At 39.2% G+C, this 12,941-nt stretch overlaps 1 protein-coding gene across 15 annotated transcripts in view; it reads left to right on the forward strand.

Annotated features, from left to right (window-relative positions):
* The window catches only part of ttn.2 (titin, tandem duplicate 2), a 174,588-nt gene that overhangs the window by 154,083 nt on the left and 7,564 nt on the right, over nucleotides 1–12,941 (forward strand). For all 15 annotated transcript variants that reach the window (XM_053233883.1, XM_053233884.1, XM_053233885.1 and 12 more), the window contains 21 exons: nucleotides 129–407; nucleotides 489–788; nucleotides 869–2,935; nucleotides 3,035–3,337; nucleotides 3,426–3,734; nucleotides 3,815–4,105; nucleotides 4,194–4,493; nucleotides 4,584–4,889; nucleotides 5,007–5,309; nucleotides 6,484–6,765; nucleotides 6,921–7,514; nucleotides 7,622–7,912; nucleotides 8,013–8,312; nucleotides 8,920–9,222; nucleotides 9,328–9,630; nucleotides 9,720–10,304; nucleotides 10,408–10,713; nucleotides 10,805–11,104; nucleotides 11,203–11,778; nucleotides 11,882–12,187; nucleotides 12,292–12,885. In XM_053233883.1, coding sequence (XP_053089858.1) covers nucleotides 129–407; nucleotides 489–788; nucleotides 869–2,935; nucleotides 3,035–3,337; nucleotides 3,426–3,734; nucleotides 3,815–4,105; nucleotides 4,194–4,493; nucleotides 4,584–4,889; nucleotides 5,007–5,309; nucleotides 6,484–6,765; nucleotides 6,921–7,514; nucleotides 7,622–7,912; nucleotides 8,013–8,312; nucleotides 8,920–9,222; nucleotides 9,328–9,630; nucleotides 9,720–10,304; nucleotides 10,408–10,713; nucleotides 10,805–11,104; nucleotides 11,203–11,778; nucleotides 11,882–12,187; nucleotides 12,292–12,885 — 9,198 coding nt within the window. The remainder of the gene's footprint in view (nucleotides 1–128; nucleotides 408–488; nucleotides 789–868; nucleotides 2,936–3,034; nucleotides 3,338–3,425; nucleotides 3,735–3,814; nucleotides 4,106–4,193; nucleotides 4,494–4,583; nucleotides 4,890–5,006; nucleotides 5,310–6,483; nucleotides 6,766–6,920; nucleotides 7,515–7,621; nucleotides 7,913–8,012; nucleotides 8,313–8,919; nucleotides 9,223–9,327; nucleotides 9,631–9,719; nucleotides 10,305–10,407; nucleotides 10,714–10,804; nucleotides 11,105–11,202; nucleotides 11,779–11,881; nucleotides 12,188–12,291; nucleotides 12,886–12,941) is intronic.

Here is a 12,941-nt window from a genome sequence, read left to right on the forward strand (position 1 = left end):
AATTGTTTATAAAGTTATATCTTATTGCTCATTCTCTAGAAAGGAGCCAATATAGCTTTGTATATATTAATGTATATGTTTTGCGATGTACTCAAATTGACAGTGCAATATTTGGTATTATATTTCAGTTATCCCTGAGATTCAGTTTGGTGCTGAAAAGACTCTGACAATCAAGGCTGGAGAAAACATCAAACTGAGTTGCACTATTAGTGGGCGTCCTGTGCCTCAGGTTACATGGTATAAGGATGGGAAACAGCTTGACAAAATGCTTGTTGATATCACAACCAGTATTGGGTCAAGTTCACTGTTCATTAGAGATGCTGATCGTAGTGACCGTGGAATCTACACTGTTGAAGCCAAAAACAGCTCTGGAACAACGAAGGAGGATGTTCTTGTCAGAGTACAAGGTTCGTTAGAAAAATTAATTTTTTACATGAGTAGACTGAGTTTTAAATACTTTGAATTATAGCTATTTGTGTTTGATTCAGATACACCTGGACCACCTGAGGGCCCACTTCGCTTCACAAATATCTCTGCTGAGAAGGCAACTCTTTGGTGGAGTCCCCCAGAAAATGATGGCTGTGCAGCTATCACTCATTATGTGATTGAAAAGCGTGAGACCTCCCGTATTACTTGGGCACTTGTTACATCTAAGTGTGAAGCCTGCTCTTTCAGTGCCACCAAGTTGATCAAGGGCAATGAGTATCAGTTCCGTGTTTCTGCTGTCAACAGTTTTGGTGTTGGCAAACCACTCGAATCAGATCCAATTGTTGCTAAAATGCAGTACAGTAAGTAATATTTAATCTTTTATCCAATCATGTCCAATTAGCAGAATTGTAATCTAATTTGTGCTTTTATAATTTCATAGCTGTACCAGATGCTCCAGGAACACCTGACTGCACTCATGTGACAGGAAACAGTCTTACACTCTGCTGGACAAGACCAAGACATGATGGTGGAAATGAGATAAAGCACTATATCCTTGAAAGGAGAGAAAAGAAAAGTTTACAATGGGTAAAAGTTTCAGCAAAAAGACCAATCACAGAGCTCAGACACAGAGTGACAAACTTGACTGAAGGAAATGAATATGAATTCCGTGTTATGGCTGAAAACGGGGCTGGTGTTGGACCACCGAGTGGAGTATCAAGACTATTTAAGTGCAGAGAACCTACAAGTGCACCTAGCGCACCAACAGTGGTAAAAGTCCGTGATTCAACAAAGACCTCTGTGAGCCTGGAATGGACCAAACCAATCTTTGATGGTGGTATGGAGATCATAGGTTACATTATTGAGATGTGCAAAGCAAGCCTTGAAGAATGGCACAGAGTCAATAGCCAGACTTGTATCCATACCACATACACAGTTACAGATTTAGAACCAGGTGAAGAGTATAAATTCCGTGTGTGTGCTGTTAATGGTGCTGGAAAGGGAGAGGCATCTGAGATTCCAAATGCAGTGCAAGCAGTTGACAGACTGACATCACCAGAGATTGACATTGATGCAGATTTCAAACAGACACATATTGTGAAAAGTGGAGGAAGAGTTTCTCTTAATATCCCTTTCCGTGGAAAACCTACACCCCTGGCTTCATGGGCAAAAGCAGATGGAGAACTTGGTGTGATGGTAGATATTAATACTACAGACACCTTCAGCACATTAACAATTGAAAACTGTACCAGATATGATGCTGGCAAATACACGCTTTCTCTTGAGAACAACAGTGGTCGTAAATCCATTACATTAACAGTAAAAGTGTTGGACACACCTGGGCCACCAGGTCCTCTCTCATTCAAGGATGTGACAAGAGGAGCTTTGACTCTCATGTGGGATGCTCCGTCCAATGATGGAGGTGCTCGTATTCATCATTATATTATTGAAAAACGTGAGGCAAGTCACCTGAGCTGGCAAGAGGTCAGTCCCAAGTGTACACGCCAAATTCTCAGAGTGACCAATCTTGCAGTTGGTGTACCATACTTCTTCAGGGTCACAGCTGAAAATCAGTATGGTGTAGGTGAGCCTTATGAAATGTCAGAACCTATTATTGCCACTGAGGAGCCTGCACCACCCAAGAGGCTGGACATTATTGATACTACATCTTCATCAGCCACTTTAGTATGGATGAAGCCTGAGCATGATGGTGGAAGCCGCATCACAGGATATATTGTTGAGACCAGAAAGAAAGGTTCTGATCACTGGGTTGTTGGTGGTCAAACAAAATCTTTGAAGATGGTCCTGGAAGGCTTGGTTGAGAACACAGAATATGAATTCCGGGTCAAAGCACAAAATGATACTGGAGTCAGTTATCCAAGAGATGCACTCACCTCTGTTATCATCAAAGAACCTCGCATTGAGCCAACTGCAGACCTTAGTGGCATCAGTAAACAGCTTATTACCTGTAAGACTGGCAGTTCCTTTGCCATTGATATTCCCATTAGTGGTAGACCAGCTCCAAAAGTAACATGGAAGCTTGAGGAGATAAAACTAAAGGAAACAGAAAGAGTCTCTATCAAGACTTCTAATGTGAAAACCACCCTACTGGTTAAGGATGCCAAGAGAGGGGACAGTGGAAAATACTACCTTACTCTAGAGAATGCGGCTGGGGCAAAAACATTCAGTATTACTGTAATTGTCTTCGGCAGACCAAGCCCACCCACTGGCCCAATAGAAATCTCAGGAATCACAGCAGAATCCTGTGTGTTGACATGGGCTGAGCCTACAGATGATGGTGGATCAGATATAGCTAACTATATAGTTGAGAAACGCGAATCTGGTCAAACTTCATGGCAGGTTGTAAATTCCAGTGTGAAAAGACCAACAATTAAAGTCACCCATTTGACAAAATACATGGAGTACACATTCCGTGTCTGCGCAGAGAACAAGTTTGGTGTTAGCAAACCAGTTGAGTCTCAAGCTATTGTGGCAGAACATCCATTTGGTAAGTACAATTACTTTTGTTGATTTATTATTCTTTAGTATTCCAATAATTATAATCCTTTAGTATTCCAATAATTATAATCATTCTTCCATGTTCCAGTACCACCAAGCCCACCTACACGTCCAGATGTGGTATTAGTATCTGCTAATGCCATTTCCATTAAATGGGATGTTCCATATCATGATGGTGGAAGCAAGGTTACTGGATATTGGATCGAGAAGAAAGAGCGCAACACCATTTTATGGACACGGGAAAATAAAATCCCATGCATTGAGTGTCACTATAAGGTCTCCAATCTTATTGAAGGCCTTGAATATCAGTTCCGTGTATATGCCATGAACATTGCTGGTCTAAGCAAAGCTAGTGAAGCTTCAAGACCAGTGCTGGCTTTGAATCCAGTTGGTATGTATTGGTTAACTTTTTTAATATCTTTCCTCATTGTTGTATACTAGTGACATAGTACTTACTGGGTGATCATTTTTTCTTTTAGATCCACCTGGCAAACCAGAAGTATATGACATTACAAGATCTTCAGTTTCTATTAAATGGTCTGTACCATTTAATGATGGTGGCAGCAAACTTGTTGGCTATGTAGTTGAACGCAAGGCATCCACTGGAGATGATGATGAAACTCGTTGGTTGAAGTGCAACTACACTACTATCACAGACAATTTCTTCACTGTAACATCACTTGAAGAGGGAGCAGTTTATGAATTCCGTGTCATTGCGAAAAATTGTGCAGGAGTCCACAGTATGCCATCGGAATCAACAGGCCCTATCACATGCAAGGACGAATACAGTAAGATAATTTCCTGATGAATATTTGACTGTGTATATTAAGTTGGTACTAATCTAATATTCGCTATCTATTTCTTTCAGCACCACCAAAGGCTGAGTTAGACAGCAAACTTGTCGGTGAGACAGTAACTATTAGGGCTGGATCAGACCTTGTTCTTGATGCTGCAATAGGTGGTAAACCTGAACCCAGAGTATGCTGGTCTAAGGGTGATAAGGAGTTGGAGCTTGGTGATAAGTACTCGTTGACATACTCCAGCACAAGAGCTATGGCAATCATCAAGTCCTGTAACAGGAATGATACTGGAAAATATATATTGACTGTTAAGAATGCCAGTGGAACCAAAACTGCAGCTGTCAATGTTAAAGTTCTTGGTAAGAAAATATTACATTAAAACATATCTCACTTAAATCAAAATATTACATATCTGGCTAATAATGTGAAACTCCTTTTCCATTCCAGATACCCCTGGTCCTCCAGATGGTAAAATTACAATCAGCAGAGTCACAGAAGAAAAATGCACAGTTTCTTGGAAGATACCTCTTGAGGATGGGGGAGATTTTGTCACTCACTACATTGTTGACAGACGTGAGACCAGTAGGCTCAACTGGGTTGTCATGGAAACTGAATGCAAGACCCTTTCTTGTGTCAGTACAAAACTAATCAAGAACAATGAATATATATTCCGTGTCAGAGCTGTTAACAAATATGGAGCTGGTGTCCCACTGGAGTCTGAACCAATTATTGCAAGAAATGCATATAGTAAGTCCTTTGTATAATTTGCAGTAATTCACAGATTCATTGAGCTTCAGAAACAAACATTATTAAGTATTCTTGTCATGTGTATTACAGCTGTTCCAACACCTCCCGGAGCACCAGAAATTACAGCTGTCGGAAAGCAACATGTCATTATTGAGTGGCTGAAGCCAGAGAATGATGGTGGTAGTGAAATAAAAAATTATCTTGTGGATAAACGTGAGAAGAGCAGCGTGAGATGGACCAGAGTAAACAAGACATTCACCATCTATGACACAAGACTCAAGATAACAGGTCTATTAGAGGGAAGCGAATACCAATTCCGTGTTGCAGCTGTCAATTCTGCTGGCACAAGCTTACCAAGTGAAGCCTCTGAATATGCTCTTTGCAGAGATCCAACGTGTGAGTAACTATAACTTCTGTTGCCTAACCATATCATGATGTCATATATATTTCATTATTAACATTAACATAATATTATTTAAATGCTGAAGTTACTGTGTTTATATATATATACAGATACCCCAGCTCCTCCATCAGCTCCTCGCATAATAGATACTACCAAACACAGCATCACTATGACATGGACCAGACCTATGTATGATGGTGGTTCAGATGTCACTGGCTATATTGTTGAGATTCTAGAAGAGGGAACTGAACAGTGGTATAGGGCCACCCAGAAGATCCTGACTACTAATGAATATACTGCAGCTGGTTTAACAAGCAACAAGAAGTACAGATTCAGAGTGGCTGCAGTGAATTCAATGGGCACTGGAGAGTTCAGTGAAGGCAGTGTGGAGACTTCACCCACAGAAAGAGTTGGTAAGTTTTTCCTCACATACATCATGTTTATATTGAGAAGCAATGAGAAATTCCTAGTCCAGAATGACTGATTAGGCTGTATTTAGACTTGAGTCTCGCAATCAGTACTCAGCATATCACATCAGTATTCAGTATACTGTACAGTACAAAGACTTAAGCACTATTCAGATGTTACATGAGAGTTATGCAACTGGGGTGGAGTTTGAGTAAAACAGAGATGTGTCTCGGTTACGTGCCATTCTGACATTGGACTTAAGCCCAATTCTCTTGTGTGATATCGGCTCAAACAAGAAGCAGTATTAAGTCTGTCCATCACTGTCTGACATTTTGAAGTATCCACAATATGTCACACTGAAATATATGTTTTAGGCTGTAAATGCAATCAGAAAATTATGGAGTGATATTTAAGGCCAATATTAAATATACAAATAAGACATTATTAATTAATTAATAGTATCATCCCTTTAAAATCAACAAAAAGGTTATTTTTCCTGCACAGAGGACATTGGAGAATACAGCATCTTAATTGGAGGCATTGATTTAGTTTATTGATTAGTGTAGCAAATGAATGCTCAGTCATCCTATCCTTTAAACTTTCACTACATTTTTATTAGAAAACACATCAAATTAACAAAAATGTTCATTTTTTTAAATTTCATTTCAAAATAGCCTTGATTTAGTATCTCGTGACTATATTAACTTGTGCTCACAAGTAGCTGTTTGCACACAATACAAAAAATAATAATTTCATACATATTAAAAAAAATTAAGATTCCAGTAGTTTTATAAAAGAAATTACTTCTTCAGTCTACATTTTCTATCCATGATCTGTTTTGGGCTTAAAGACAAGTGCTTGTGTTTAAAAGAGGTGGTTCTAGAAATTACTGAAAAACCCCATTCTACTCAAGTGGCAACCTCAGAAGTGTGATCTGAATGGTACACTCAGAAAATCAAATTAAGCAGGTGCATAGCCCATCTCTGAATATGCATAACTGTCCCTCTGTAAATAATGATGCAACTTTTGGATTCAAGTCACTGAATTAAGTAATTAACTCTGAATATGGCCCTCAGAGAATATTCAGAGATTTTTTTTTTTTTAACAATAAGCATAATTTGTGGAAACTGACCTTTAGTGTTTTGTATCTACAAATTCACTAAAATGTACTCTTCTCAGAAATTCCTGATATTGAATTACCTGAAGAACTGAAGAAAACAGTTTGTCTGAGAGCTGGTAGCACTTTACGTCTAAATGCAACCATACTTGGAAGACCACTGCCAGTTGTTACCTGGAGAAAGTCTGGCATAGACCTTCAGTCAAGGGGATACATTGACACAACAGGGAGCACTACAACTTTAATAGTGGAGAAGGTTCACCGTTATGATGCTGGAAAATACACAATCGAGGCTGAAAATCCATCTGGCAAAAAGACAATTACCATTCTTGTCAAGATATATGGTAAGTATACACACACACACACACACATTATATATATATATATATATATATATATATATATATATATATATATATATATATATATATACACATATATATATATAAAATTTATTTATTTATTTATTTACATGTAAAATTATTTATCTCAATTCCAGATTCCCCTGGTCCCTGTGGTGCAGTCAAGGTGAAGGATTACACTAAAGAATCAGTTGTCATTACATGGGATGTCCCTACTATTGACGGAGGGGCTCCTATCAACAACTACATTATTGAAAAACGTGAAGCATCAATGAAATCTTATAAAACAGTGACATTGGAATGCAAGAAGACACTGTACAGAATCACAGGGTTAGAGGAAGGAACACGATACTTCTTCAGAGTACTGCCTGAAAACATATATGGTATTGGAGAACCTTGTGAAACCACTGATTCTGTGCTGGTATGTGAAATTCCATCTGTTCCTCAAGATTTGCAAGTCATTGACATTACTAAGTCCACTGTCATTCTTGGATGGGAAAAACCACTTTACGATGGTGGCAGCAGGCTTACTGGTTATGTTATTGAAGCCTGTAAGAAAGGAACTGACCGATGGATGAATGTTGCTAATGTGAGAGCATCAGTATTTCAGCACACCATAGATTCTCTGAATGAAAATGAAGAGTACTTCTTTAGAATCAAAGCTGAAAACGACAGGGGGGTCAGTGAGCCCAGAGACCTGTTGACACCTGTAACTATTCAAGAACAGAGAGGTATGCTATTATCAACTTGTATTTAAATATAGTTAACCAATAAATTAACAATTCTTCATTCTTCTACACATTATAAATGATATTAAAAGGTTGTATTTATTTTACAGTTACACCAAAGATTGATCTGACTAGCATTCCTCAAAAGATTGTAAGTGTGCATGCTGGAAAGCCAATTGTGCTTGACATTCCCATCACTGGAAGACCTGCACCAACTTGCACATGGTTCTTTGGTGGCATTAAGATGAAAGACAAGCTTGACCGTATTAAAATTGAGACAACTGCTAAGTACACTAAACTAATGGTTCGTGAAACTACTCTTGATGATACCGGTGACTATACTCTTGAAGTAAAGAATATAACAGGAGTAGCTACAGAAATCATCAAAGTCATCATTCTTGGTGAGAAAGATATTTTACCTCATCCTAAATTTTGTCTATCATTAAGGATTTACAGTGTTTCCATCACAACTGAAACTGACCTAATGCACCCCATTTGCAGATAAACCAGGCATTCCAGTTGGGCCTATGAGAATTGATGAAATTGATGCCACATCTGTAACATGCAGCTGGGAGCCACCAGAGAAAGATGGAGGTGCCAATATCAGTGGCTATATAGTGGAACAACGAGATGCTCATCGCCCTGGTTGGCTGCCTATTTCTGAATCTGTCACAAGACCCACATTCAAATTCACTAGACTTAATGAGGGAACAGAATATGTGTTCCGTGTGGCTGCAACAAATCGTTTTGGCATTGGTGCATTCCTTCAGTCTGAAGTTGTTGAATGCAAGAGTGCCAAGAGTAAGTTCATATTAGAAAAAAACAAACACACACACATACAGTACTGTGCAAAAGTCTTAGGCACCCTATTTTTTCTGTACAAACTTTGTTACAGATTTTTATTTTATGACTTCTACATTATAGAGTCAGTACAAAAACATTTTAGATTTCCAAACATTAGTTTTCCAGCACAAAATTAAATGTTACAGAAAAATTTTTGTATGTCAGTAAACAAAGCAGCATATTATGTAATAGACCACTTTTCCGATAAAAAACATAATGAATGGCTGCTGGGTTTTGCTGCGAATATGAGAAGCAAGTGCGACAGTCAAAGTCGCCAGAAGAGCTGTGGCTTGTTTTGCAAGATGCTCAGTAAAACTTACAGCTAATTTCCTTATAAAACTGCACTAACTGTACCTGAAACTACTATTTTTAAAGCAAAGGGTTGACACACCAAATATTGACTTTGTTTCATCTATTACTATTCACTACTCTTTATAGTATTTTTTAAGGTAAAAACATTTAATTTCATTATTTTTGAAGGCATCTTTGCTCTACAGCATTTCTTTGCATGTGCCTAAGTCTAAGACTCTCTATATATAATATCCTGTTTTGTTACCTTCTATAGCTGTTCCTGGTGCACCAAGCACACCTGAAATATTTGATGTGTCCCATGATGGTATGACACTCACTTGGAAACCACCAGAAGATGATGGTGGTTCCTCAGTGGCCGGCTACATCATTGAGCGTAAAGAAAGTAGATCTGACAGATGGGTGCGCATCAATAAGAATCCAGTGACAATGACAAGATACAGATCAACTGGATTAATTGAAGGTCTCGAATATGAGTACAGAGTGACAGCTATGAACTCTAGAGGCACTGGCAAACCGAGTCTGAGCTCAAAACCAGTGATTGCAATGGATCCTATCGGTATGTGCAAAGGAACAGTCATACATGGTACTGGTCTATGAGACAAACATTAAAAAAAAAATTAAACATTTAAATAAATTAAACATACTATTTCTTCTCACACAGAACCTCCAGGTATACCTTTGAACCCAAGAGTCACAGATACAACCAGGACATCTGTGTCATTGGCATGGTCTCCCCCAGAGGAAGAGGGAGGTGCCGTCATCACTGGTTACCTGATAGAGATGCAGAAAGTTGACCAGATTGAATGGACCAAATGTAATACAACTCCAACAAAGATTTGCGAATACACACTGACGCATATGCCTCAAGGGGCTGAATATAGGTTCCGTGTGATGGCATGTAATGCTGGTGGACCTGGAGAACCAGCTGAGATTCCAGGAGTAGTTAAAGTTACAGAAATGCTTGGTAAGAATGAACAATAGGATTGTAAACTATATCTGTTCTATGTGACTGGCAGTGCATTAATGCTAAAACAACCTGCATTAATATTTCAGAATATCCTGATTATGAGCTGGATACAAAGTACCAGGAGGGTTATATCGTCAGACAAGGTGGAGTTGTCAGACTCTCTGTGCCAATTAAGGGAAAACCATATCCAACCTGTAAGTGGACAAAGGAAGGCCGTGATATTTCTTACAGAGCTATGATTGCCACCAGTGAAGAACGCACAGAGCTGGTGATCAAGGAAGCTCACAGGGATGACACTGGAACCTATGATCTTGTGTTGGAGAACAAATGTGGAAAGAAAGCAGTTTACATCAAAGTTAAAGTTATTGGACCTCCAGATCCCCCTGAAGGCCCTCTGGAATTTGATGATATTCAAGCTCGTTCTGTAAGAGTGAGCTGGAGACCACCCTCAGATGATGGTGGCTCTGACATTCTTGGTTACGTTGTGGAGAGACGTGAGGTACCAAAGGCAGCATGGTACACTGTGGACTCTCGAGTGGTTGACACTTCACTAGTGGTCAAAGGACTGAAAGAAAATGTTGAGTACCACTTCAGAGTTTCAGCAGAGAACCAGTTTGGAATTAGTAGATCTCTCAAATCAGATGAATCAGTTATACCAAAGACACCACTCTGTAAGTATTTTTTGACATTTAAATAACCTAATCACTCTTATTATTGCTCATATTATATTAATAAACCAGGTAATTCATATTGCTTTTGTGTTCTTTAAAAAAGGTCCACCTGAGCCTCCCAGCTTCCCTCCAGAAATTATGGAAGTCACAAAAACCACTGTTGGCCTGTCTTGGTCAAGACCAAAGGATGATGGTGGTTCTCGTGTCACTGGATACTATATTGAAAGAAGAGAGACGTCAACTGAAAAATGGGTGCGTCACAACAAGACTCACATCACAACCACAATGTATACTCTCACCGGCCTTATCCCTGATGCCGAGTATCAGTTCCGTGTGATTGCTCAGAATGACATTGGTCAAAGTGGGCCTGGACCTGTATCTGAAGCAGTTGTGTGCAAGGATCCATTTGGTGAGTAACATGCACCCCAACTTTGAAATAAAATGTACCAAAATCTTGTTGGTGCCTATGTTCTAATTACTCCATTCTCTTACGTTACTAGATAAACCAAGCCAACCAGGTGATATTGACATCATATCAGTTACCAAGGATTGCATCACTATTCATTGGCTGCGCCCAGAATCTGATGGTGGCAAAGAAATTCTTGGATATTGGATTGAGTTTAGACAAGCAGGTGAAAGTGCCTGGAAAAAGTGCAACAAAGAGCGTTCAAAAGACAGGCAGTTTACCATGGGTGGTCTCATGGAGGCAACAGAATATGAATTTAGAGTGTTTGCTGAAAATGAAACTGGATTGAGCAGACCCCGTAGAACTGCCATGGGCATCAAAACCAAACTGAGTGGTATGTTGAAAAGATGAGCCATGTATATTATTTTGCTGAAGATTAGTGCATAAATGTGATTATGCATTTTTTATTTCATTTGTTTCGTTTTTTAACAGTTGGAGAAGCTCCAAGTCTAAAGGAAGAGATGAAAGATACTACCACTAAACTGGGGGAATCTGGAACACTGACTTGCCAGATTATTGGAAGACCTCTTCCAGAAATCAAGTGGTATAGATATGGAAAGGAACTGATTCAGAGTCGTAAATACAAAATGAGCTCTGATGGCAGAAGTCATTCTCTAACAGTTTTAACAGATGAACAAGAAGATGAAGGTCTGTACACTTGCAGAGCCATCAATGAGGCTGGTGAGATTGAAACCAGTGGCAAGCTTCTCCTGCAGGCTGCACCCCTATTCCATCCTGGATTCCCTTTGAAGGAGAAATACTATGCAGGCTGTGGAACAAGCCTACGTCTCCATGTTGTCTATATTGGACGTCCAATTCCACAAATCATGTGGTTTTATGGCAAGAAACCTCTAAATCCATCAGAGAATGTTATTATTGAAAACACAGAGAATTATACTCACTTGGTTGTCAGAAATGTTCAGCGCAAGACAAACGCTGGCAGGTACAAGGTGCAACTGAGCAACAAATTTGGCACAATTGATACAGTGCTATGTGTTGAAATCCAAGGTAAGTTAGACCAAATTGTGTCCAGGGGTATATTTTTATTGAACAAAACTGAAATTGGACAGCTGAGGTATATATTTATGCAACACTATTACTCTCATTCCAGATAAGCCTCTGATTCCTGAAGGGCCAATTATTGTTGAAGCCCTCTTGAAGAACTCTGTAATCATAAGTTGGAAACCACCTAAGGATGATGGTGGTTCAATGATCACAAACTATATTGTAGAAAAACGTGAAGCAAAGGAGGGAGAGCAATGGCATCTAGTGTCATCATCTGTCTCAGGAACCACATGCCGCATTCCAAATCTAATTGAGAGTGCTGGATATTACTTCCGTGTTTCTGCCCAGAATCAGTATGGTATTAGTGAGTCATTAGAGATTCCTGCTGTTGTCATCATCAAGAGTCCATATGGTAAGTGGAATCAATTGCTGGCAACTTCCATTGTATCTGGTTGCAAGAACATTACAAAACAAAGAATAATAAATAATCTACATAGTGACAATTTTGTTTTGCAGAAAAACCTGGAATCCCACAACAGCCAGTGGTTACTTCATTCACAGAGAATTCCTGTGTTGTGACATGGAAACCCCCATCCAGTGATGGAGGTGCCAAAATTAAGAATTACTATCTGGAGAAGAGAGAGAAGAAACAGAACAAATGGATTGCTGTTACAACTGAGGAAATTCATGAGACATGCTATACTGTTAAAGGTCTTATTGAAGGCTTTGAGTATGAGTTCCGTGTCAAATGTGAGAACATTGGTGGAGAGAGTGACTGGAGTGAGATTTCAGAACCTGTCATTCCAAAGTCAGACACAGCTCCTCGTGCTCCCTTCTTTAAAGAAGAACTGAGAGATATGTGTGTTAAATATAAAGCCAATGCAACCTTTGTTACTAAGGTCATTGGCTACCCCAGGCCAATAGTAAAATGGTACAAGAATGGCAAAGAAATTTTACCAGATGGTGAGAAAGTCAAGATCCAAGAATTCAAAGGAGGCTACCACCAACTTTTTATCAGTAATGCAGATGAGAATGATGTGGCCGTTTACCAAATTAGAGCCACAAATCAGGAAGGATCAATCTCTACAACTGTAACACTTGATGTTGAAGGTATGATTGCTCTGTGTTTTCATATGTGTCTTTATAATACAAGTGGTCATGGACTT

The sequence above is a fragment of the Pangasianodon hypophthalmus genome, chromosome 5, assembly GCF_027358585.1.
Source record: "Pangasianodon hypophthalmus isolate fPanHyp1 chromosome 5, fPanHyp1.pri, whole genome shotgun sequence".
In the NCBI taxonomy this organism is placed as follows: Eukaryota; Metazoa; Chordata; class Actinopteri; order Siluriformes; family Pangasiidae; genus Pangasianodon; species Pangasianodon hypophthalmus.